The sequence below is a fragment of the Pezoporus wallicus genome, unplaced genomic scaffold, assembly GCF_028554395.1.
Source record: "Pezoporus wallicus isolate ANWC-B61680 ecotype Strahan unplaced genomic scaffold, APGP_CSIRO_Pwel_v1 contig_447, whole genome shotgun sequence".
NCBI classification, from domain to species: Eukaryota; Metazoa; Chordata; class Aves; order Psittaciformes; family Psittacidae; genus Pezoporus; species Pezoporus wallicus.
The window spans coordinates 1,337,609-1,364,601 of record NW_026636385.1 but is presented as its reverse complement, the minus strand read 5'-3'; the positions used below and the strand labels follow the sequence as shown (position 1 = coordinate 1,364,601).

The 26,993-nt window shown below is 41.6% G+C and overlaps 2 protein-coding genes across 3 annotated transcripts in view; one reads left to right on the top strand and one right to left on the bottom strand.

The window, feature by feature from the left end:
- The window catches only part of PEPD (peptidase D), a 140,511-nt gene extending 121,382 nt beyond the window's left edge, over nt 1-19,129 (top strand). For both annotated transcript variants that reach the window (XM_057400177.1, XM_057400176.1), the window contains 2 exons: nt 9,709-9,900; nt 18,462-19,129. In XM_057400177.1, coding sequence (XP_057256160.1) covers nt 9,709-9,900; nt 18,462-18,611 — 342 coding nt within the window. In that variant the 3' untranslated portion in view covers nt 18,612-19,129. The remainder of the gene's footprint in view (nt 1-9,708; nt 9,901-18,461) is intronic.
- Nucleotides 19,130-22,503: 3,374 nt separating this feature from the next.
- On the bottom strand, nt 22,504-25,473 carry CEBPG (CCAAT enhancer binding protein gamma). Its single transcript, XM_057400179.1, has one exon. It carries the CDS (start codon nt 24,552-24,554, stop codon nt 24,102-24,104), a length of 453 nt encoding a protein of 150 aa, XP_057256162.1. The 5' UTR covers nt 24,555-25,473; the 3' UTR covers nt 22,504-24,101.
- Between the last annotated feature and the right edge of the window lie 1,520 nt (nt 25,474-26,993).

Sequence of the window (26,993 nt, the reverse complement as noted above, 5' to 3'; positions counted from 1 at the left end):
CCAACCCTAATTATTCTATGATTCTATATAAACTGGAGCACGCATTCAAGACTTGGTAGGATAAAGAGACAACTAAATTTTAGGGACAAGTGAGAAGAATTATGAAGAGTGAAAACTACAGTGCTTGGGGTTTACTTAGATATTGTGTGCTTTGAAGGTTAGAGCAAGTTCTTTAATTTCGAGGTAGATTTTGGAGCTGATTTTGGGGGAGTATAGGACAATGGACCCTATATACCTTGATCTCTGAGCAGATTTCAGTAGTGGGGCATAAGGGTTACAGAATCTGGTTTTGACACTTTTTATTAACGTATGAGCAAATTTATAGCTGTTAATTTTCTGGTATATTATATAATTTAAGGGTCATTTTTCTGAAAGACCAAGCTATCCACAGTTTTGAAAGAGCAGCCTGTTATAAATATAGGATATATATTCCTGTAGGGATGCAGGGGTTGTATTGTCAAATGAGTTCTACTCTTCAGTTTCATGCCTAATGGGTGTAAAAATACCAGAGCTCTATGTATACGGAGAATTTTATACCTGCAAGTATTAAAATTATTTGTTTGTGTAGACATGCAACTGCATTCTTACATTAAGAATGTTCGCGTAGCTGATTTACTTTCAAAATCCAATCCTAACAAACAAATTTCCTGAATATGGGGGAAGCCTGTGTGTGAGCTCACAAATAGGTAAAGTCCTGTATTTGCATATAAATGTGCACATAGTTGGATGTATAGAATCAGGTTAGCTTGAAAAATAGTGTATCTGCCGAAAAGTAATGTTCTGCAGAAGAGCAATCCCTTTAAACTCTCTCTGCAGCATTAATTGACCTCCATTAGACCCATGACTTCTGTTTGACACAAAGCATGAGGCTCTTTATATTGGGTCATTTGACTAAGGTGAGGTACCTGAGTGCCAGAGCATCTGATTGTGGAAGACCCACGTCAAAAGCCTATTTATGGGGTGAACTTCTTTAGGCTTCTCTAGGCTTGAAGCTGCAATGGGAGGCACAGTCCATGCCCGTGACAGGAGGGAGCTGTAGGGCTGTGAGGCCATGATGACAGTGTAAGGCTTTAGGGGATGTGGTTTTCCCCAGGTAAATCTAAACATGAGCAACTGAGTACCTCTCTTGTGTGATACATATCTCTTAAATGGGAGAAGGCTTTTTATCTATGCCTTGTTGTTTTATGAAAAAAAGGCATTTTGAAGACATGTAGTATGCTGTGGAGGGGGTTTTGGTGCATTTTAAATGTTTAGCAGCTAACAAGATTTTCACAAGGAATTTCATAAAGCCATTTTTGTGTTTATTGTACACTGAGTCCATGCCTGTAGTATCATGCTCTATTTTTCTAGCTGGTTAAGAAGGAACTTAATTGCTTTTGGCTGAGGGAATTTCTGGGAGTATTACAAAGGATTTTTTATAAATAAAAACTTTCCAAGTGGATATTATTCCATTATTTTCCCTCAAGTGTAAACAGTTACATTTGGAATAATACAATAAGATTTAATTTCCTAATTTTTATCCATCACAAAGATTTTTGTGTTCCAAAAAAACTATTTCCAGACATTGTTAGCTTAGCTTAGTTATTCATTAGTAGCCAAAGATTTCTTTTTTCAAAATTGGCAAGAATATGTTTTCATCTTTTCCAGTAAGCTGCTTTCACATGCAACATTGAACAAGCACTTTCTTCCTCTTTGACAAACATTGTAAAAAGCTTGCAGATTTTCTGCAAAGGAAACTCTAGGATAGAAAACTCTGTTAGAAAATATAACATTTCCCTTCCTTCTTTTTGCCATGATAAAGAATAACTGGGTTTGGCCAGCAATAAATCCATCTTAGCACCCTCATTTTAGGTCAAGATGTTTCAAACAGTGAAACCACCAGTGCTTCCCATTGAAGCATATAAGTAAATGTCTTAATTTTCAGAAGTACTCAACAGTGAAGAGCTCCTTGGGGAACTGAGTCCCCTGCAGTGTACTGTGGTATTTCTCGTGGGGAAACTGAGTGTCAAACACATCTTTGAAAACCAGTCTGCTTCTTTTGAGGGCCTAACTACAACTTCAGCAGTTCTGAAAATGCAGCCCCAGTGGTACTAATCACTTCAGAAAATCTGGCCCTTAGTCAGACAGAGTTAGCTTCAAAGGGTGAAAACTCCACTGGGCTTAGCTTCAGCTCTAGAATTTAATCATGGAGATGGTTTTTCCACACTCTTTCATTTGTTTCTAGGTAAATTCGATATGGGATATAAATGAGGGCTTGTGCCTGTTGCAATGAGCAGAACGTGGCAGGTGATCCTGAGTTTTGAAACCCTGAGGTAGATGGGGCTGAAGTTTTCATTTAAATCTAGGTTCTGTGTCTCTAGATGCTTGAGTTGATTCAATTTCATGTTATATTAATTGACTGTAAGGCTCTAAAGAACACTAAGTACATTTGATGACTTTCTATAATAATAAGCCAGTTAATTTAAGTTAGGTTAATAAGTACTGTGATTTTAACATCTTACGAATTAAGAGTTTCATTTTGTTTTGTCTTTTGGAATTGTATGATTTATCTTAAAGTTTTAATTTATTTTTCTATTCTTGTGAAAAGCTGATTCTTTCATCACTATTCTGCATCAACAAATGAAGGTTAGAGGTTTGTTTTGATCCTGGAGTTACCTGTGTCCCTCCATTACTCTGCATGCTTGGGGAATATCTCTGCTGCTCAGAGAGGTATACAGGCTGTGTCTGGCTTTAACAGAAAGCTTGCTCCCAGATCCGAGATGACTGGAGATTTAAGTCACCCAACTTACCAGAGAATACAGGAATAATCTTGTTCCCTTTCTTGTTCTGGCAAAAGTTATTTTCCTTATGTATCCTACTTTATGCTGAAGCAGAAGATTTCATTTTTTTGTGGTTAGCATTGCAAATGATGCATTAATGTTTTTTCCTTCAAGAAGCAGAGGATGAGGTGAATTTACCAAGAAGCCTACAGCTGTTACATAGAGCCCCAGTGATGCAAATTGCTTCACGTGGTCAAAGCCTTGCTCTAGCTCAGCGTACCCAGAACCTGCAAACATGAAACAACCTGTATGGTAGGTGTTTCTATGAGCAAAGAGTAAATGGGTCTTTCACCAGTTTTAGCTCTAGGTTTTGTTCTTGTAGGCCACTGTATACCTTGAGAAAAGTTTAAGAGAAAAAAAGCTGTTGCTTCTGCTTCGTGGGGTCCCCTTGAATCACTTTCTTTTTGATTCTTTGAATTCTTGCATAGCAGAGCCCTGTTGTGTGGGCCACTAGGCAGGCAGAGTGCAGGCAAGAAAAAAGTTGTTGAAGGCCTTAAATTCTACAGCATTTCCATGCAGAGGAGCACTGAAATCCATATTGCTTATTGTTATCTGTTCAGTCAAACATCACACAGGAGAGTTTCTTGCAGTGTAAGATTCTTCTGTGGGATTTAAACCCCTCCCAGAGGTAGGCTAATAGATATTCTTACCCTGCTTTGGAATCTTAAATGTGCTCAGCAAAGTTGCAGTCAGTTCCCTGCAGCTTTTTCCTGTAAGGATAGATGCTGGATTTTGGGTGTTCATGAAAACTTAGGACTTGAGCAGAGGCAGAAGAGGAGGGAAGGCTCAGGTGCTGTGTCAGTGCAGTGCCATGGTGCAGACCATGCCCTGTCTTACCACAAGGTTTCCCTCCTACTCTGAGAAAGAAAGTGTTGTGGACTTAGGTTTTTTTGTTGCTTAGTTTGAGTTTCATTAGTTCTGGCTAATTTTTAGTGAGGGAGACACTTGGTTATGATTCTTTTACTTGTTGAAGCTTGTTGCAAAAGACTGTGTGCTAAGAGAGTTTTTATCTGAATATTTATTGTCCAGATCTTTCTGAAATTTTGAAAGAGGCTAACAGAGCTCTTGCTTTTTTGAACAGATCATTCTAGGCACAGTAGGAGAGAAAAACCAAGAGAGTATAGTTCTGCTTTCAATTACATGTAAAATGAGATATAAAAAGGTATCATAGGTATACATTAGGGGTTTTGCAACCCAATTTCCACTAGTACTAGTATCTAAAGATCAAAAGGAAATTTTTTTTTAAGACCATTAGCTATGTACGATTTCATTGTGTCACTAGAAAACCTGTCCAGTAGATTTTAAATGGTGCTTTGGCATTGGTCTAACTTTAAAATAGTGTTGCTGGTAGCGTTCATAATTCTTTATCTAATTTCTTTTGAATCCTCTATTGAAATCTAGTCTCATCATCTTCCAGGTTTATGTTGTAATTGTCAACTGGGTCAGTTTTACTGTTTGCTATCTCTTTTTTTTTTTTCTTCCTCATGCTTAGGTTTTAAGAAAAAAATACAGAATCCATATGTTCTATTATTTCCATTATGATAGCAGTGGAGCTTGGTGACATCTGAGGATCAGGAAGCAAAAATTACATGGGAAGTTATGCTCAGAACCCCACTGTAGTGATGCACTGAAATTCAGTTCTATCTGATTCAGCAGGCAGCAGTGCCTCAAGTAAGTGGCAGGTGGGTTTTCCTCATTCCCTGTAATAACAGGAAACTTAAGAAGTAGCTTAAAGTATTTTAAAATACCACAACTAATACGAAGGAAAAGACAATTTTTTTTCAAATAGAATAGCCAGTTAAACATCATGTGCCCTCCATTCCCCCAGTATTAACTTTGAGCTGTGTCCCAAAACCTCCAGCTAGTAATTAGATTCTCTTGCAGAAGTGGAAGCTTTGACTTGCAAATGCCACAAGTGGTATGTGATGCTTGGGGCGTGTTCTCCTGTAACCTGCTGCTGATTTTAAAGGCAGAACTGACAGCAGTTCCTTCAGGTGACTATAGGCAGCTCAGGCAGCTGGGAGAAAGTGGGATAGATTGAATAAACTAATCTTCATTAGTAACAGTCAGAAAGAGAAGCAAGGGCTTATAGAGAAGGGACCAGGAGACAAATGAAATGGAATTCAATACTTACTTTATTAGCTTCATAAGGCTCCATTTTTACAAATGAGCTAATTAGAAATTGAGTATACACAATGGGAGAATAGGGAAGAGCGAAAGAGCTGAGACTTAACTTTGCTGTTCAGTTCATATAATCTAAATATAATGTTAGTATTCTGACTAATTTAAATACTTGATTGTACTTAGCTTGGTAAAATGGTTAGGACTCTGCTGTATTGGATGTAGTCTAACTGGGATACTCTGTCGGGCTCAAAAAAGTTCTGTGATGGTTTAGCTGGAAAAAAAGTACCAAAAAATAGTTTGTGTCTATATGAGTCTTATACTGTGGTTCAGTATTGCAGTTAAGAGTGCCTTTGGTGTTCTCTGCTGTGGCCATGTTTTGCTGCCATTGCTGGCTGCAGGAAGCTTCTGGGTGATGCCAACTAACTGCTGCAGCCCTGGTTTCAAGAGGAGGGTGTCCTTGCACCTCTGTGCATCCCTAGCTAGTGCCATGACCCTGTGGGTGATAAGCAGCTAATACAGAGACATCAGCTGTGGTCTTCTTCTGTCCTGATCCAAAGGCAGACCCAAGATCAGGCTCACCTGAGTGGGCCTGGAGCTATTCTCCTTCTAACTTTGCCTGGTAGCCAGCATCTGTGGGACAAGAGCCAGCATGATACACATTGCAGTTCTTCCATGAAAAAAGCAACGTATACCCCATTAACCATTGAGCTGCTTAGGAGCAGACAGTAATTCATCCTTATACTGAGGTATTCTGGGGATATTGCAACTTCTGGTCTTCCACAGCCACTTTTCTGGGGATTAGTCAGATTTGCATACTTTCTAATTCCTTTCTTATTCCAAAAATAGATCTATATTTTGTATTACTGCACACTTAATTTGAACTTTTATTTTGCTTACATAGTAATGAAATCAGTTTACATAATAATTCTCTTGTTCCCTTGACAGTCCTTATTGCCTAGACATGCTGTTTTTTGTTACCTTACATGAACCCTTAATTGGAATCTGATGTTCTTGGCAGGAGTACAGTCACAAATGACAGTGTCATGCATCTGTGCTTACTGTCGGGGGAGTGTCTCCATTTTAAAATGTGAGCAGAACCTCCAAATAAAATCAGTCTTAGAAAACAATCTCAAATAGAGTCTATTGTTGCAATATACAGGAAAACAGGTCTTCGAAAACTAGTTTTTTGAGAATATCACTGGGAATCACTTTTTAGATGCCTAGGAGTTAGTATTTTCTAGATTATTCTCTACACTTTTTTGAGGCAAATGACTGGCTTATGCTTTAGAGTTGAACAGCACCGAGTGCAACAGGGTCCTGCTCTGTGTCCCAGCCTTGAGGATATAACAGTAATAGAAACAGATATCCACACAGATGCTACACCAGCATTCACCTTTTTACTCTGTATTTCATCTGACTACAGAGCGGTATCATGGGTTTTGTTGAAAACAAGGCTTTCACTGTTTAGGTGCAATATGTGGGAAGGTTTCCTCCTTACAAAGAAGAAAATTCATTAATGGCAGAAGATTCATACTGATGGATGAAAGTGCAAGGTTTCCTCATCAGGCTTTTGCCAGGTTTGACTTGATAGAAAATGGCAGTGTCTTTGTTTCAGACCTGTAATCTTCTGTTTGGGGGTTGTGGTGCTACAGTCATTAATAGAATCATGAAGTTTGCCCTAGTTTTCCTAAACAGTCAAAGTGGACTAAGAGCTGAGAACTGTCAGCTCATGGACCTGATGTCCATGGTAGCTACTGAGATGGTCATGAGTGCCCAGAGATCACATGTCACTTGGGGTATTGAAGCCATTGTCTGATGTTCTTTTTAATCCAGTGCTGCTCTGCTGCTTGGTCACCTTCTCACTTTCCTGTTCTACTTGTTCAGTGTCCCAGCTCATTTTGTCTTGCAGCCTTGCAGTAAGTTGGACTGCGGTTGTCCTCCACTCAGGGTGTGCATGGCCATATACATGCAATGCCCAGAGCCTGTCTCTCCATCCATTTCACACATCTCTTGGTGAACATCTTGCTAGCCTCTATTAAATGGGACTGTAGGTCTTCCTCACTGCAAGCCCACCCATGGGTGTCCTGCTTACCGTTTTTGAAAAGCTGAGCAGTATTACCCTTTCACCGAAGGCTTGTTAGAGATGGTTTTGTGGAAGAGACATTGCTGCTTCCATTTACACAGTGACTTCAGTGCCTGCAAAATCCAAATACCTGGAGATAAAACCAGGAGCCAACAGAACCCAGAGTTGAGATAAAGTAGGGGGGAGTATCAGTTTGTAAATTGCTTCTGGAGAAGTTAAGAGTTTTACTTTGGGTGAGCAGTAGAATTCAGGTGACTCAGGGGCCCTCCCTGAATGCTGATGTCTCAGGGAGCCTGCACTGCTGTAGGTTTCCAAACATGAATCCCCAGGTCTTGGTCCAGAGCTGTGAACTTCTGTTGACTTCTTTGGAGGCAGTACTGAAAGCACAATCAGACTGTAAGCTATCCAGGCAAAATGCCTATTATTGCTTTAACAGCTGTACAGAGGTAAATAAAGTGGGCATTGGGGCTCAGTAGTCACACCTGGATGTTAAACATCATTTTATTCAAGAAAAAGCGAAAAAATGCAGATGCCATGCCAGGGCTGCCTTCAGAGGATGTTTGCCATTGTTTTCCTCACTGTGCATTCATCTTTCTAGCATCTGTCTTGGATTGAGTGCCTCAGAAAAGGCATTTAGAAGTAGAATTGAAGAGAAGTGTACTTAAAAGCCAAATATGGGTTGTTTGTTGTAAAGCAGCCGATAGATAGTTGGCAGGACACCAAAAGGTCCAGACACTAATCTAATTGTTTACAGCTCATGGAGAGATTAAGCCACAAGATTGGATGCCCTTATTTCCTTTACACATTACAATGAATGTGTGAGATGCCAAACCCCATGGGGCAGCAGCAGAAAGAAAAATGGCTCAATTTCAGTGCAGTTATTGTTTCAAGTTTAGAAATATATTGATTCTCTTTGGGTTTTGATAAGAATATAAATGCAAAGTGCCTTGCTTAATATCAGAGCATTCTTATTTCCTAGCCTTAGTAAAACAAAATTGTGCTTTATTTTAGTGTTTATATAATGCTCTGTGAAATTAAACATATGAAATAAAATGCATTGAATACACAGTGAAAATGGTCAGGATACACTTGCAGGGTTGTGAGGGCACTGAGAACTGCAAATGCTCTGCTTCTCTGAAAAATGGGCAAAACTACCTGCTGATGTCCTCGCTGGTTAGCTCCAAAAATCTTGGTTACTCTAAAATGCTGTGCGTTGGAACAGAATAAGCTCTGCAAAGGAAGAAAGAAAAGCAAAAGCAACCCCAGTATCACTAGGGTGATCAGTGAGAATAAAGCTAACACTGTTGAGTGTCTGTTGCAAGCAGGATTTCTGTGAAATAGGCTTTCCCTGAAGTGAATGTGGAGCTCAAAAGCAAACAGTACTGTGGGCCTGTATCTGCTTTGAAGAGGGAATGATCCAGTGAGATGAAAATGTGGCTATCTGCAGGGTATGCTTCTGCCTCCCTCCCCTCTGCCCCGTGCATTGCTATGGCAGGAACCTGGGTGCACAGCTGTGTCAGGACATACTGCCCCAGCACACAGGGTAGTGCTGGCAGTGCGCCTTGTCCTGGAGAAGGGGAGGTTTCATTCTCGTGATACCAGACATGCTGCAAGCGATGCTGAAAGCTTCAGCCGGCAAGGAAAATTACCGTGACTTTGGCCAGAAGCAAGATTTGGGAAAGCTACATGGAGACCAGATGAATAATGCCTTGGTCTTGCAGACTTGTTAACCTCTGACTTACTGGCTGAAGTGGAAAAGTTGTTGTGAGCAAAGCATGTGTGCATATTTGCAAGCTAGTGAGCCTGTGAGCTATTTACTGGTCATCATGAGATTTTATTGATGAAATTTTGCTACAGTTGCAAAGAATTTTCAAAAAGCTAATGGGATTGAGATATATTTATTCCGATGTTGCAATACTTGGCACATTTGGGGGAAGAAAATTAGTATCCTGAACTAGTCTTTGCAGTGTTCCTAATTCCTTGACTAAGCACGTCCCCATATATCATTTTACTTTACCAGCTTTTGGGAAGAAGAGCATGTTTTACTAGTCAGGACTTGTTTTGACTTAGTTTTTAATAATATCAGTCAGCACCATGTTGCCTGAAAGTCTGAATATGACAAAAGTTTAGTTTTAAATGGGCTACTTTTATGAGGTCATGTGCAGACTCATTGCTCCTGAATCAAGATCATAAATGTGTAATTTTAATAACATTCAGTGAGAATAAGCATTTGCATATCCTTGGAGAAACTGTTCTCTGCTGCATAGTTCAGCTATTTCAGCCATGACGTGGAGGGGGCTGAATTTTAAGATTTGCACGTTGCTTAGAGTATTGTACGTTGCAAGGGAAGGTACAGAAAGAAATAGTGCAAGTAATTACTTTTTTCCGTGGCGAAGTACTTCTCCCAAGGTAGAGAATAACCATACCAAGCATATCCAAAGCCAGGATTTCTGTGGCGCAGAAAAGAGTTTAGGTGTTGAACTGAAAGCTGGTCATTGCTCTATGTGAATGCTGAGTGAGGGACTGATGAGAGGTAACGACATAGCACAGTTTCGGTCCTCTGTTTCCCTATTATTTTTTGTATTTTGGGAGTCTGATGGAGCAGTCAGCATAGGAGGGCCTTGATAAAAGGTCAGCCACAGATTGCCCTTCTGTCTGTTGGAACCGCTGTTTGTTCCGCAGGGTGTGGAGCGCATTGACCTGCCAGGGCTCAGGAGCCTGCGCACCGCCCGCAGCCTGGAACAGGGCATGGTGCTGACCATCGAGCCAGGCATCTACTTCATAGACCACCTCTTGGACCAAGCCCTCCGTGATCCTGCACAGTCCTGTTTCATCAACAGCGATGTCCTGCAGCGTTTTAGAGGATTTGGTGGGGTGAGTAATTGTTAACCAAATGTTTTTCTGAAATTGGTTTTCTGTTTGTTCACCCTTATTATGTACTTGAGAAGAAATCTTTTGGAAGTTGTAATGTATTTTACATAGGGCTGTTCCTGAAGAAGCACCTTGGGCCATTTGACCCTGCAGACAAACTATGGGAGGGGTTGTTATTTTTAAATGCGTTTTTGTACTTGTGATATCCAATTAATAAAAAATATGGAATAGACCCATATTTTTCCATTGATCAAAATACCCTCTTGTCAGCACTATACACTGATTTGCCAGGTGGGTTTTTTGTCAAATGTGTGAAATATGTACATGTTATGAAATACGAGACTGAGATCTGAGGTCCAGAGTTAGCTTCCTTTATAGCAGTCCAGTTTGGTGCTCCCTCTGAGGGCAAGAAGACCCTGATGCTGTGTAAGTCAAGGAGGCAATACAGAAAAATAGCAATAATTGCTCTTCCTGGGTTAATGCCAGAATCTTATGCATGTAAAGCCTACCCTGTTTTTCAAAGGAATGGTTGGTGGTCTTCATTGAGCACCCATGCTCCAGGTGTGTAGTGTTGCAGGCTTGGTTAGCAGCATGAAGGTTGGCTGCCCTGGGAGGTAGCTGTGATGTGGGTGATCATTCCCACACCGGCAGTTGCTGTGCAAGTAGAGGGGCCTTGTTTCTCCATGCTCTCCAGGGCACATGTCCCATTCAAAGTCACTGCCCTCGCAAAGAGTTTAGCAGTTGCAGTGGCTTCCAGTGGATTTTCATTTTAGTGGAGCAAGCATTTGAAGAGTACCGTATTGTTCTCCGGGCTTCCATATTCATGCACAGAGAAGATAGAGCAGACAGCTGCAGTGCCCCGTCCTCCTCATGACTTTTCTGCCAAGTCTCAACAAAGCTAACAATCACTGGCAATGGCAGTGATTCTCTGGTATGAAAAATCATTCATTAGTAATTGTCTGCTGCTGCCATTGACTAATTTATAACTGTATACCAGCCATGAGAGGGTAATTACTGTAATGCTTTTGGTCTGAGCTGGCTTTGAATCACCAAGTCCGACAGAAAAGTTGTGTGTGCCATCACCAGTGGTGTAAGCCAGCTGGGCTCCTGGGCAGCCATCTGTGGAGGCTCCCTATCTGATGTGTGCACAGCCTTATCGAGAGACGTGGGACTTTACCCTCCCTGGTATGTAATTCACTGCTGAGGTTTGCGACATTATCTGTCTCTCTGTTGTTTCTTTATCAAGACTTGCCAGTCAGCCAGCAGAAAGACTGGTGCATGAAAGGCAGCTAACTGTGCATTTTCTGACTGAGCACGTCATATATGGCACCGCACGCTTGAATCATATTTTAAGGGAACACTGTGATGCACTTGTGTAGCTTGACACCGCAACAAGAACAGGTTATCTTTGCTTTCCTTGTAAACACTCTGTGGGAGTTTTTGAGCAGTTGAATTGGTTCCGGGTGAGCTTTCTCTAGAAATGCTCAGCAAAGCCCGCATTTTTCCATGACTTGCCATGATTGCCCACTCCAGCTCTGGAGCTTCAGACATGCACGTGTTTGCGTGGAACAGGAGTGACAGCATAGGATCTCTACCTTGGTAATAACTTGCTGGATCAGGCACTTTTGTTCCAGAGATTTCAAGCAAATCTAACTTTCTTCCCTGTTTTTTTTTGCTTAACTTCCTGTAATGATGACTTCTAAGGAGAGCTAGCCAACAAACTTTGCTAAGAGGGGGAGCTGCCCAAAAACGATTGAGCAAAATTCTAAATCTCTGATCCCCCTGTGAACAATACATTTTATTTAGAGAGAAAAAAATAATAATAAACACATACCCTGAGCCAGATGTTGTCACTTTTTTTTGTGCAGCAAAAGAATGGAAATAAAATCTGAGACTGAAGTACATCTGAGTATTTCTGGATTCTACACAGAAGCTGAATTATAATGCAATCAAAATTATTTTTTCCATCTTAACAATTCTGACTTGATTCTGCATAAATAAAAGATGCAATTCATGCTGTGTAGCATGCTCAGTTATCTACATGCTGGTTCATTCTAGTTTATGCAGAATAAGTATTTTCTCAAAAGCATGTCAGGAAACTTTCTATATGATCAAAAAAGATCATGTGAAGCTCAGTATTTTCACTGACAAATACGAATACTGCAGGGGTTACTCTTGGTGTCAGTTGTAGTTGAAGAGCTCACTACAGCCAGTCCAGTCTTCCTTGAAGTTTAAAAGAAAAATGTGTTCTGCAAAAGGAAATAAGTAGTCCATTTCCCTCAGCAGAGCTCAGCACTAATTAAAATGTTTTTAATTTGGTTTAGTTTAATTCACTTCAAAAATGAACTTACATTAACCAGAGTAATACCCCTGTAATTCTTAGCAAGACTGTCCACACAGGGGATTTGTGGATTTTAATGAATTCACCTCAAATTCATGTCTTTTTGGAGCTTTGGATAATTTTCTTGACTATGACAAGTCTCTGCATTGAGAAGGTCTTTTGCTGTGCCAAAAAGGGCAAGACAGTGGCCATTTATTGTAAGTCATGCTGCCTGGTGTTAACCATAAAGAAATTGTAAAAACAGCAAGAGCAAGAAAAGACAAGGTTTTCCTTCACCTGTCCCATATTGCTGCTGGCATGCAAGGTGTGTGCTGGCAGTGCTGGCACAGCTCCTGTGCATGCTCAGAATGTGTCCATCAGCAGCTTGTCCTTCCATTATCCCTGTGACACAGACATCTGTAACTGCTGCTGAGGGACCTTGTGATTTGGGCTTGTAGTGCACAAGAGCCAAATACAGATCCCTTAGGAGGGAGGGAAAACATTTTGTTAGGGGATCTGCTTCTGAGAGCACGGGCTGCCCTGTCTGAAGCCCTAAGGTCTTCGCTTGACAGCCATTGAGTTCAGTCCCGCACAAGCTTCCTTGGCCAGTTTTGGGAAGCCACAGTCACATGTACTGCAGATCTCTATCTGCAAAACTAAGGTCCAGTTTACTGAGGTCAGAAATTCTGTGGGGCAAGGGCTGCCATCAGATGCTGGCGCAGTGCCTGTCCCAGGGTATCTCTGCTCTGCCTGGACTTCGCCCGCGCTGCTTTCATAAATAAACATAGATGTGCAAATAGAGGTATGTGTAGACAGTTGCACATACGACTCAGAAAAGCAGACGATTCCTCAGGGAAGGGGAAAGACTGACTCCAAATGTTGTCCTTTAGGGTTTGACATTTCCATTCTTCATAAGCTGATTACTGATTCATGGAATATTTTCTCAAAGACCCAGTAAAACCATTCAATCTCTTTTTGACCTTAAATATTCAGTCTCTGTTCAGGCTTTATTTTTCCCTAGGATTTGTTAGAACTGGCACTAAACTTAATATGTGAAAACTCTATGTAACGTACAGAAAATGCTGAAAGACAGCTAAACGTTAAAATACATTACTTTTATTTGCAGATTTTTCTCATTTAAAAGTTAAATAGATTTGCAAAGCACAGGACCTTGAAGATCTGCTAATATTATGATATTTTTCAAAACAATAGTATTTCACGTACTCAGGAACAAATGTTAAACCAAATAAAAAGCAGGGTATTTAATTACTGCTACCTTTGGTTCACAGAGGCTTGCAGTTGTGTCTGTCCTGATTTTGATTTTTCAGAAGTCTGAGCTCTGCTTCTGGGTTTGTTGTGAATGTGTGTTGTGGAATTAAATAGTTTACTACACAATAAACATTATGCTCATCTTTTTCAATATTTCATATTATGCATCAGTAATAATGCTACACAGCATTTTTGGAGAAATTTTCATAGAAAAGTCGTTTCATTATAAAATATGTATCTTTCTGTAAAGTCCTTGTAAGAGCAGCGATAGTTGCAGGCCACCCAAAACCAGCGACTAGTTGCTTATAAACCTTCTTTAACCCTTTTCTCTTAAGTTTTCTAGTTAACATAATAAGGTTAAAGTAAGAGCAGTTGTTTCTAACCTGTATTTAGCTTGTAGTTTATCGCTTCTTTTTGAGCATGGATGAAGGGATTGTGTGCCTGAAGCTGCTTTTTCCAGACATATCAGTTGATCTAATAAAATGCATGGCCTCACCCTAGTAATCTTGGTCCTCTTTTATAAAATGTTTATATGTGGACCTTTAAAATAAAATGTGCATGACATGCGGACTTGCTTGCGAATAAGAAGAGGAAGACTAGCAGCATGGGATGAGATAGAGTCACTGTGTAGCACAGAGCCTATTAGCCTCTACAGAAAATATCTTGGTGTTGCCGCTTTGCGTAACATGGTAGCAGTACCTTCTCCAACCCTGCAAGGAACCTGCCTGTCCCTGTGTGTGACATAAAGGCAGCTCTGTTGCTAACTGTCCCCCTGAAATACAGAAGTCAAGCTCTGTTTATGCAAAGTTTGCTCTATTAAAAATTATTGGTGAGTTAGTGGCTGAGTCGAAATAAGCCCTCTTGGTTCCATGCATCTGCCTCTTTAGGATACCAGCTTTAAAACCAAACCTGTGGATCCTTTGGATGAAAAAAGCATGTGTACTAATTTACTTCGTGGGGTAGCATGTGTGGCCCATGTCCTGTCATCATTTCCCAGGCAATTCTCCTGGTCTGAGATCTTGCAGCAATAGTATTTCTGCTTTCCACAGTCATAATCAAACAAATGCTCAATAGATTCACAAAAAAGGAGACATGCCACCAGTGGTCTTTTTTAATCACATCTGGGATCTGTCATCTGCAAATCTGGACTGTTTAATTGGCCAAAATTGTTTCTTGATTCTCAAAAACCTTTTATATATAAATCATCATCCAGAAGAAATGAATGAGTGCTACAACCCCCTTCTCTTGGAAGATAACACAGGAGGCTCTGGGGAGCATGACTGTATCAGTAAGTCAGGACAAAGTGCGAGGCTATATATATAGCTGACAGCAGCCCTGGTGTTTTAACTCCTGTGCTGTGCTAGGCTATGGCCACACAGCCCTGCTTTAGGATAGAATTGGGTCCATTGTGTTGAGCCACATGATGGTTTGTGCCTGGCATTAGGCAGTTGTGCAGTCAGGTCTATCTAGACAGATCGTGCCATTACCCTTAATAAGAAAAGGTATTTTAGAGACAGTCCTGTCAGTCCTGGCCACTTCACCTTTGCAGGAGTGCTTTTTGAAGGATGCCATTTCACACCAAAAATGCAAAGCCTCGCTTGGGGTATTTGCAGAGCACCCTGAAAGCTGCGGGTTCAGCAACCCTCCCACCTCGTTTTTCTGTTCGTTTAAGCTGTGTCTGATTCCAAACTGCTCTGTAGCCCTGAAATAAGCAGCACTATTGAATAAAGAGCCTGCAAACAGGGACAGCTCTGAGAGCAAGTTTCATAACCACTGTCCCCTACTGGGAAAAGCAGTCCCAAGCCAGTGAGCCTTGCCAGGCAGATCCAGCATCTTTTGTCCATTTGGACAGAAGACAAGACCAAATGCTGGGCTCTCCTGTAGGGAAGGTTTTGCAGGTCCTCTGAAGCTGCTTCTTGCTGCTGCTGAGTTTAAGCTCAGGGTTAAATATGGAGGGTGTGAAGGAAAAGAGCAAATGAAAAAATTTCCTTCCCCTTGAGAACCTGTGTTCCTCTTGCATTTGTTTTGATTTTAGGTGCAGGAAAAATACCACTGAGAGTGGTAAGTCTGTATTCTCCATAATAGCAAGCACCCATTTCAAGTGAGATTCATCCAGGCAGAGAAATAGTTAGATCATGGAGAAGGAGCTGGAGCTTTCCTAGGAATGATGATGAGTGAGGCCCCAAGGGAGCAGTGGGGCTATGTCCCACAGACCATTTGGAGTTGCTGATGGTGAGCAGGCTGATGCAACAGTGCTGGCTCTCCTGCTTTTCACAACAATCCACCATCTGTACCTTGATTTGGAGAAGACTGCATGGAGACCTCTTAAGAGACCTGAAAGGGACCTGTAAGGATGCCAGAGAGGGACTCTTCATTACGGACTGTAGCAATAGGACAAGGGGAAATGGGTTTAAACTGAAGCAAGGGAAGTTTAGATTAGATATAAGGAAGAAGTTCTTTACTGTGAGGGTGGTGAGGCACTGGAACAGGGTGCCTGAGGAAGTGATAAATGCTCCATCCCTGGCAGTGTTCAAGGCCAGGTTGGACAGAGCCTTGGGCAACATAGTCTAGGATGAAGCATCCCTGCCCATGGCAGGGGGGTTGGAACTATATGATTTTAAGGTCCTTTCCAACCCAAACCATTCTATAATTCTATGACTGTGATTATAAAACCTAGTAAAAGTATTTCTCCTAAACAGTGGGTTGCTGTGTGTGGCACTCCAGACTGATGGGTTTCCCCATCATCTCCCATTTGATAATTCTCAGTTCCCTGCCTTAGGTGGCGCAAGCACCCCTGCACTTTCCTCATTAGGGTGTCTGGCTTCTCACCTCCACCAGGATCTCCCTTCCTGGACTCTCCAGCCAGCCCCATGTCTCTTTATCCTTTATTTGTCAGTCTTGTCTCACCTCACTGTATCTTCATTCCTCTGGCTTCTTTCATCATTCTAGCTCCATTTTTTCACCACCTTTTCCTTACTGATTTTCTCTTGTGATTTGAATAGCATGCAGCAGTGACAGAGACCTCATCCCACTTGTTTTTCCTCCTCCCCTTTAGTCTGGCTTTCATCTGCTGTGCTTTCAAGTCTTTTCAAAGAGTGCTGAGGTATCGGTGAAGGCATGAAACACTGAACTAGAAAACACCAACATTTTTTTAATTCTTTTGCTAATCTTACCTGGTAAGCAGATAAACTGTGCAATTCTATTTTCATAGAACTGTGCAATTCTCTAGCAAATACACTAAAGAGGTAGAGCTCAAGCAGGTGAAGGTTTGTGAAGCCAGTTCTTTGGAAGAGGCTCTCTCCTTAGGCAGTCAGCTCTAGGTCTGGCTGGCCTTCCCTCTGCTTTCAGACTTACATTTGCACTAACATTATTACTTTCCACATCAACATGGTGCCCAGCTCCGTTTACACTGGTATGCTTCCCAACATAATGCTTTGGCTTTTACCGTGATACCAGATCTGTCCCCTGGATTCTGGTACTTTGCAGGGCTCGCCTCGTACCATCTGGTTTTTGGCAGGCTGTGCCTAGGCTCAAGACCTGGCAGGCCAGATGCTGGGGCTGTTGTGAGGCAGAGAGCATAGTTCACTTTTAGATGCGATGTGACCATCTTGCTGAATCCTTAGGTTATTTTTTCCTAAGTTGGCCAAATATTAAGCAATGACTGAAAAAACGCACCCTGGTAAAATCTGTTCAAGTGCATAAAATCATACAATGTGTTGCTGATTTCCTCTTCTGCAGCAAGGCACCAGCCTTTCAGGCACACGAAGTGTAAAGAGCCTTGCAGCTTTCAAATTTACAGCTGTCCAAATCAAATATGCAAACTCAGTGGAGTTTGTTTATTTAATTCTGCTTTATAATACCCTTAACTTGATACCAAGTAAAAGAAACAATCTGGCAAAGACATCATTAAACAGATTAATAAGGACTGGATGACTCATTTTGTTTGAACAAATGGATTATTTTGCAATCAGAAGTACAAATGTTAACCAGCTTTATTTTTAGTTGAAAATGTCAAGAGGTCAGAAACAATTAAAGCAACTGTAAGGTGGGAGTACCCAGAGTTTGTGTTCTCTTGGATTTACACCTTACTAAAATTGCTTTTATTGCAGCTTAGTGACTTACTAACATTTTTCTGATAAGATAATGGGAAATGACTGTGTAGGCATATTTACTGGTAAGAAGAGATTAGAGTCAAACAGAAATGGAGCATACTTTTCATTTTAACAGAACAAGAGCTGGAAAGCTGAGAGGATCTGCTTTTTCCTTGCATGAGTTCAAATGTAGTGATTGTATTTTAAAAGGAATGTCTGACATGCTTAGGACTTTTATGTCAGCTCAGAATTCAGTGTTTCGAATATCAGCTGCAAGATACTTCATGTTGCAGTTCCTTCTTTGAAAGTTTATTGTGTTTAGAGACAAGAGAATGTGATGTTAAAGTGCAAAGAACGCATACCGCAGCTCAGCAGCAGGACTGCTTCGAGAACAGGCACTTTGGCATCAGGAGGTGCTGCTGTTGAGCCTGTCCCTTGCAAGCCATGCACTAGCAAGGTTGGAGGCAAGTTTAGGGGAGAATGTTCCTTTTGCTGCTCCCAGTGTCAGGGGGTTGGAATTACTGGCCCTGTGTAATTAGGCACCATGAGCTCACTGGTGCAGCATCTCACTCAGCCTGTTCCTGGTGCACCCAACATAGCAGAGGCACCACCTGAGTCACCTGCAGGGCTGTCATCTCTGGTGCGGGTGCTCTGCTGGGGGTCACCATGGGGCTTGTGTGATTCCAGGAGGATGGCAGGAGCCGATGGCCCAAGGGGGATTGGATGCTCTGTGCCAGAGGTGCTGGTGGTGATGGACAATTCCAGTATTGCTCTGCCTGCTGTTGCGTCCACTGGCTGAAACTTGCCTTGTGCTCTCACTGGTGCCTGATCTGCTTCTTTTCCCCAGCTGGAACACCTTGGTAACTGTGTGTTCTCTGTAACAGGTCCGGATCGAGGATGACATTGCAGTGACAGCCAGTGGAATGGAGCTGCTAACCTGTGTCCCACGTACTATTGAAGAAATAGAGGCTTTCATGGCAGAAGGCCAAAGCAGTGCCAAGTCATTTGAGTGCCTCTCCAACCAAAAGCAGTAAACTTGAGGATGATAGTTACTGTCTAAGCTAATCACTCATCATTCTGATTTAATGCTGCAGCATATACAGTAAAACACACCAAATTCTTAATAGCAAGAGAGGTAGGCAGGCTATTAGCTGGAATGATCCATTCATTAAAAATGAAGGTAGAAGGCTTCAGCACTTGATATCCAAGTAACTCAAAATACTGCTGCTTCCCATCAGCAGTTTACATTGCCAAGTACCACCTGAATAACCCTACTGCATTAACAGTGGGACTTATATTTCTGTCAGATCCCAGCTCAGCCATATCTTGTGATTAAATCTGAATTTCGGTGATTTGGACTCTAATTATCTGAATGCTGTCAGCAGTTGTAACAATCTAAGTCCTTTTTTGAACTTCATCCCAGGTACTGTGAAAATCATAGAAGAAAAAACAGCTGTTCTCAGTGAACATGACACATTTTTCTTACAGATCTTGTTTCAGTGTCAATGGAGTACACAGAATCAAATTTTTATTAAAATTACCCTTGGCATCATCTATGCTCACAACTTCGTGATCATTAAGCTCTTCTGCTCCAGTTCCTGCTTCTTTATCTGACCTTTCTACCAATTTGTGCTCTGGAAACTTTGACCCGTCGTTAGCTAGATCTGTCTGCTCTGGGTAGTGGGCGTACTGATCCTTAACACGCAGCCCAGTGCTTATTAGATTTGTCCATCTGTTTGTTCCTTAAAAATGTTGATTGCTGTGGTATTGACAAGCCTTAGAAATAACAAGAAGGGAGAATCTTTGCTGCAGGGCTCATGGTCATTCATCAGCATATGCTGTGCAGAATGGTATTTTTAACTATCCAGTGTTAGCCGGCTCACAATGAAATCACGTCAGCTTTATTTGGATACACCACAAATATAGTAATAAAGATCATAACTTGAATTTCCATTCATGCAAGGTTTAAATTACCCAAAGGGACCTTTCTTTACTGTAGGTGTTCATCAGCCTGCAGGAGAATAAATACATTTCTTGCATCATAAAATAGCACTAGTTGCTGTAACTACATAAAAATAATCTTGGTCACTTTATGAACACATCAGACTCCGGTCTTCAGGCTCTGTTGCCCAGTTTGAGTGCAAAGCTGCTTCAGAACGTCTGTCTGCCATGCAAGGGGGGACTGAAATCACAACAGGATGTCGGGGGCTTTCAGGGTCATACCACTTGCCCGATGAGAGTTTTCCCATTGTGAAGGTTGACTTGATTACCTCGGTGTTGCAGTTCTGTTGCTCACATGTCACTTTATTAACAAATGAGTCCATTTACATTTTTTTTAAAGGTTGCTGGGCACTGGTTTGTAAGAGGTAAGTGCAGGAGGTCTTGATTGTGAAGGAGAAGGGGCAAGAAGGGGAGGGTGTGGGATCTGTAGCTCATATTTGCAACTGCACTAATGCTTCCTTCTGTGATGAGGTGTCATGCCTCTGAAATGTAGTACTTGTGCAGAGGACATCAGGCTTTGCTTTGATAGCTTTGCAGATTCACAAACGTAGAAACTACACTAGCACTGCTTCAGAGTTGTCTGCCCCTAAAACTGGGGAGCGTTTTCCAGTGCAAGACAGTGCTCGTGGCCTCAGCCCTCTTCCAAGTGTTTTCCTGCTCTGAACACACCCATGGGATCACTCACTGCTTTGGGCACTCTGAAACCTGCTGTTGCTTGGGTTCAATTTCCAAGTAACACCTCAGAGATTTAAAAGAAAAAAAAAAAAAAGGAGTTTTGGAATTGTTTCAACTAAGCTGTAACCCCAGTCTAGTTAATAGGCCTTTCCCTGCCTGTGATTAATCTTGGCAAATATTGGCCTCTGCTGTTGCAGAACAGGTCGAGCAATCTGGGATGCTGCAGGAGGCAGAACTGGTTCTGCTTCAACATGTACCAGTGAACAAACCCTGCCATGAGTGAGTTGTGGGGAGAGCACTTGCTCACGCAACCAGCTGCTCTGTTGTTTGCTTGCCTGAAACATGGGTGCGTTTTGGGCTGGGACGGTGCACTGTCTCCCATTTTCCTTCATTATCAGGCCCGTGAACTTGGTGAATATGAATTTCATCCTTCCTTCCAGAAGTCTGTTCTGTAATTATGATAATTTTTATCCACTTAAGAAAAAAGTGAATTAGAACTTTTTTCTAAATTGTGTGTGTGATTGTGATGCAGGGAATTAAACCTTTTAATAATGACAAAGTGGTATTTAATACACTTTAACTGTATGGGGGGGGGGGGGGGGGGGGGGGAGAAATACAGGTTGTGGCAAACTTTCTTTTTGACTACATTAGGATATTTTAGGCTGTTTGTTAGCTATGTTTTCCCAAATGCTTTTCCCCTTGGTGCAAACAGACTCAAAGTGGCACCAGAATAACAGTGTGTTATGTTGAGCAAGTTGCTGTGTTTAGAAAGGGCTGAGTGCTCCTGAACCCGTCTGTTTAAACTGTGTCAGCTCCCTGGGGTTGGATGCACTTGGGATTTATCTGCAGGGTATAATTAAAGTGGTAGATCCTCCTAGTGCTGGTGGAGTCTAGAGTAGCAAAAAAATGGGAATGTTGCCTGGTAAAATGTATTGTGCTCCTTCTTCTAGTGACAAGCACTGTATTCTGTCACAGACTATAGCTGTTAAGACAAATGTGACAAAGTGTCAAAAAGGAAAACCTGTTATAGGCCTACTATGAAATTTTCTTGTGTAGATGCAATTTTCTTGTTTTTAGGAAGGAGTCATCCAAGTCACCTGCCATGGGTGTTCTGTGTTTTGCAGTGGCATTTTGCTGTCACACAGCCTGGGCTGCTCCACCCTGGGGCAGAGCTGGAAAGCCTCACCTCTGCCTTTGCCTCTCAGAGGTCTGAGACAGACTGGTCTCATAGACTGGTTTGGGTTGGAAAGGACCTTATAGCTCATGCAGTTCCAACCCCCTGCCACAGTCAGTGACACCTTCCACTAGACCAGGTTACTCCAAGCGCCTGTGCCCAACCTGGCCTTGAACACTGCCAGGGATGGGGCAGCCACAGCTTCTTTGGCCAACTTCTGCCAGTGTTTTACCACCTTCATAGCAAGGAATTTCTTCCTAATAGCTAATCTAAATCTCTCCTTTTTGGCAGGCAGAGCTTAGAATAGTAGACTGACATTTTCCTTCCAACCAAACTCTGAGTATAGATTTAATGTAATAATTTGTTATAATCTTGGGTTCCTGACTTCACATATTAAAGTGATATGCGGCACACAGCCTACACGCTTCCCTAGGCAATCAAAGCAAGCGTGGAGACTGCCAAGCCAGAAATGCCACTGTGCAAACAAATGACTTTTCAACTAACTCAGTGGTTTTATTTTAGACAAGAAGGAAGTGGAATCAGAGCTGTCAGGAGTAACAGGTGGAGAAGGCACCCACCAGAGCATCAGAAAGATTATTACTCCTACTCAAATATATTTAAGAAATCATTTGGAGTCCCTGTTGTGGTTATTAGGGGAAGATCCAACACCAGCCAGTCAACAAGGCCATGTAATCCCAATTCACAGAGCTGACAACTGACAACTGACAAGCTCCTGGCCTTTACATCAGAGTAGGCAGACAGTTAAAATAAGGTGCTTTCACATCATCTTTTTCCTTGTAGTTTTTGGTGTTCTGTTCCTCCCCCTTTTAATTGCAGTACATTTTCAGTCTTAAATTTCTTTTGGTTTTGTTTTTTTGGTGTGTTGTTAGCATTGTTTTTAAATCAGGAATTCAGCCAAAAGTGTAGTAAGGTTTTGATTCTTTCCATTCAGTAAAAACCTGTGTGGAAGACAGAAAGGGAGTCTGTTGCACTGATTTCTCAATGATAGCTGCTTGAGGTAGGCACCTCTGCATTTGAGGAAAATACAAAAGGGACAGGAAAAATGAGGCTAGCACTTGAAGCAAAAGGGTTTTATTAGCTTCTGATATTTCAGCCCTACCTACTTAAGCTGCAGCTAGAAACAACAAACAAACAAACAAACAAACGTATCTTTGTAAAAAGACTACCAAACAATCCATAAAAGTTTTCCACATGTATTAAAAGTTTAAATTCAAAATAAAATTGTCAAGGTTTTGTTTTCTAACAGCATCTTTATGGAGATAATATCCAAATTCTCTTCCTAAGTACAGATACAAGGCAAACAAGCATCCTACAAAATAATCTCTAGAAAAAGGTAGTGTAGGAGGGAAATTAAGACAGTGTAATAATCCACTAGCCAGACACACAGGTTAAATGTAACACAACCATACCATCAATGAAATACTTTAAAATGAAAATAAATTAAGGTTACATCAAAGTTCCTGCTTTACCTGTATTCTTCAGATCCTCAATATGGAACATACCACTGCATTATGGATCATGGCAAAGACCTAGCACTAGCATTAAAAAAGTTGCTATAGAAAAACTTTTATGAAAATCAAACAAGACTGAAGATACTCCTTCACACAACTGTATGATGGCTATAGGAATTCCACTGAATCAGTTCTTCAAACTAGGGCCATTTAGTTTTAAAACCACTCCAAATACAAGATTTTAGTTGTAAATCTGAGCAGCTATGAAAGTGGAGATGAATGTCAACAAGCAGTGATCCATTCCGGCTGAAAAGATGCTATCTTACCCCTTTCATTTCTTATCCAAGCCACACATTTTGTTCTTCCCAATACCTGCACCCCAGCAAGAATGCAATTTTGCAGAGCAGAGTTTTCTGGTAGCATTTTGACGTTTTGTGAAAACCAGAATCTTGTTCTCATAAGGCCCCAGTCAGTGTGTGAGCAATGTGAACACAGGCTTAGAATTAGGCTTTGTTACACTGCTGCTTTACCTCTTATACATGATGCTTCAGACCCACTTGCCATTTAGAAGCCAACTGCCTGTATATATCATCATAATATAGTGCTATTTTTCTAGAAAACATCAGCGTCTCAGCTCACTATTACTACACACCCTCCCCATTAACTATAAGAGGGCAGGAAAGACCAAGTGGTGCTTTATAGGACTTGCTTTACAGATTTAAAGTTGTCCACCACATAGGAAACCAAACACCCTCCACGGCCTTTGCAGTTCTGTAATATGTAATGGGGAAAACAAAGGTCCTAAATACACTTACTTAAAGGTATTTAAAAGACATTTTATCCAATTATGAGTTCCTGATACTACAGTGAACCATCCTGCTGGATTCCTCCCATTATGCAAACTATAAGAAGGTAAGTGAACATTTCTGTGAAAATGCTGTTTCCCTAATACTAAGCTCCTTGTTGGCTATGAATTTAGATCTGCATTTATCAGATACATCTTTTAGAGGAGAAAATTACTTCAAAATGAATACCATAAGCAGTTTCTGGTTTAATTGTGTCAAACCTTCAGTGTTAAACCTAAAAAGAAGAAAATCGCCACAAAATGATAGGTAAAAGAATGGAGTTTTTGCCTGGTTACTGCATGGGCATTGCAGACAAGCTGCACCTCGAGAGTTCATTTCATAATGTTGCAACAGTGTTTACTGCCCATCGTTTTCAGGATTTGTTGTGGTGGTTTCAGTGCCAACAGGTTGCACATTGTCTGCAAGGCTGTGTGCGTGCTCGAGGAACAAGTCTTTCAGTACGCTCAGCTCCTTGGTCAGGAGCTTAATTTTTGCCTCTAAACGTTCATTTTCTTCTTTGAGCTGGTTGACCCTTTGCAGCGTGTCTTGTGCTTTCTGCTTGCTTTTTAACCGGCTCTTTTTCACTGCCATGTTGTTTCGCTCTCTGCGCTTACGATACTCATCACTGTTCCTGTCCACAAAGGAATTTTTCTTTCCCTGTTTGCTTGGAGGCACAGCTTTACCTCCACCACCAGGACTAACAGGCACCAGCTGGGGAACCTGCTGCAAACCACTGGTGTGTGCTTGGGTGTGAATCACGCTTACTCCATTCGCATCTGTACTGGTGTTGTGTTGGGATGTCTTGCTCATTTGGACAGGCTCTTCTTGGACACAACAGAATTATTAGGAGACTGAATATGATTATGTTTCTAGAAGGTGTTTCCAACAGGTCTTCACATGGATTATGGGCAAGATGAACCTAGTAGGAACAACAACAACAAAAAAAAAGCTCTTAAAGGTGCTGGCTTCAGCTACAACCTTATACATCACTAGCTTTTAGCATAAGGGACTGATGGTACATCTGGGAATAACACATCACAACTGTGCTGGAAGTGGACAAGCTGCCAACTGCATTTCAGAAACCTCTCGAATGTATTTGGATTGGAAAGGACTGTTACTGGGTCATCTAGTCAAGCTGTTTGTATTGTTCACTGGCTTTACTCAGTTATTCCAAAGCCATCCCTGACGGATGGGTGTCTAGCCTAGCCTTGAATATCTCCAGTTTCACAACCTCTGTCTTGGCAACAGGTTCCACTGTCTAACTTTTCCTCCAGTTATATAATTTTCTTAATTTTCAGACTGGAGTTTTCCTTCTGCAGTTTAAACCTATTAACAGCCTGACTCTTGACCAACAGGACTACTTGATCTTTGTCCTCTTCAGACCATCCCTCTGGGTGTATACACAGACAGATTCCTCCCTGGTCTCTTTTCTCTGGAGTGAGGGTGCTCAGACTGTCCACCTTCCCTCGAGCATCTTAACAGCACTTGCTCCTGAAGATGATGTCCACATCGATGACTGTTTTAAGATCTTAACCAAGTAGAAAAAAACACTCTATGCAAAAAGGTAGTGTGCTGTGAAGGCTGTGACTGAGTGACATTAAAGGATCCCCTTTACCACAAGCAAGGTAAGACAAGCTAAACTTGTTAACAGTACTGTAACGAGCCAGTGGCACTGAAATATAGGGTGATGGCAATGTGAGAATCACTACACTGCAAAGCCAGAGGACTGTTGCCACCCATAGGAAGACAGCAGCTGCAGCTGACTTGTCCACAAAATATATTCCCCTGCTGTAGCTCCTGCACCAGTTTTTGCTCACTCTTCTTTCCAGCAAACAGGCCTGACAAGCGGGACACCCTCTCACCTGTCTCACATTCTCCTGCTACCGCAGTCAGCCTGCTCCTGACCCTACTGGTGGCACAAGGAGGACTCCAGCACAGCTGTTGCCAGGACATGGCCCTGGCAAGGCCAACAGCTGCTCCCCTTCACTTCCCATCTCACAGGATGACCTCCTAAATGCCTAGGAGAGAAGTCTGGGAGAGAAAAGGGGAAGGGCAACAAGGTTCTTCTAAATTCCTGAAACATCTATCTACCTATGGCTCCAGTGATGAGTCAAACAAGTGCTGATTTCTTATCATGTTAAAGAAAAGTATCTAACTGGTATGAAACAATCCTACTCCAAGATCGGATTCCACTGCAGCAGTGCAGCTCTCTGCTCTGTCACACACATGCAGTATCACATGACTAGTGTTCAACATCCTCCTTGCCCATCCTCAAGAGGACCTGCTGGGACAGCAGGCAGTTGAAGTTAGTGGTGAGCAATGTTAACAGCTGCATCCAATCCGGGGATTATGCCTTTCATCAGTAACAGCACAAGAGACAGATGACTGCACTCCTGTGTCTACCTAATGAATTGAAGTGGTGAGGTGTTTGTAAAGAAAACTGCTGTGTGTCACTGGTCTTTCTAAACTCACGGGTTCAAGTTCATCATCTGTTTACTGGTCTTGTTTGTTTCTCTCAGCAGTCCGAGCTGCTGGTTTACCTTCTCCTACGGTAGCATTAAAAAGGTTAAAATTCTGTCTAGATAAATTTCAAATTTGTTTGTACTAAGGGAGCCAGAACAAGAGGCAGCTGCTGTGTAATTCAGTAAAATTCACAGAAAAGCCTAGCAAGTTTGGCTTGAATATTATTCAAAACTAACATTCTCTCACTGCAAAGTCTTCTCGCTTAGAACAAGTGATGTATGAGTACGCCCACATCGCTTCTACCAGGAAATCTTTTCATTTTTGGATTTCAGAGTAGAAAGTGACCATCAACTCTTTTTGATATCTGCATAGCTAAATATAAATACCTGTCTAACCTTTGTATTTAGTATTTTCCTGATTTCAACTCTTAAAGCAACTTTTGAAAACTACATAAAGTCTTAGATTCTGATCAAATTAACAATTTGATTCAGCAATTAAACTGAATATACAGCTAACAAGATGTCACTGCGCATATACCAGACTGGCAAGGCCAGTTGTAGTAGCTGTGCATGGGTGATTGCATAGATATTGTTAGTCAAAATGCAAGTGTATGTTCTTCTTGAAGCATATACTGGCTTTATCTCAGCTTTAAATACAGGATTTCTGTAGTCCTCAGAGAGTATATAGATAGCTCTGTTAGACTGCCTATGACAGCTGAATTTTTCCACTGATTTTTAGCATCTGATTCTCAAAGTGACAGTATACTCTCCTGTCCTCTCCATTTCA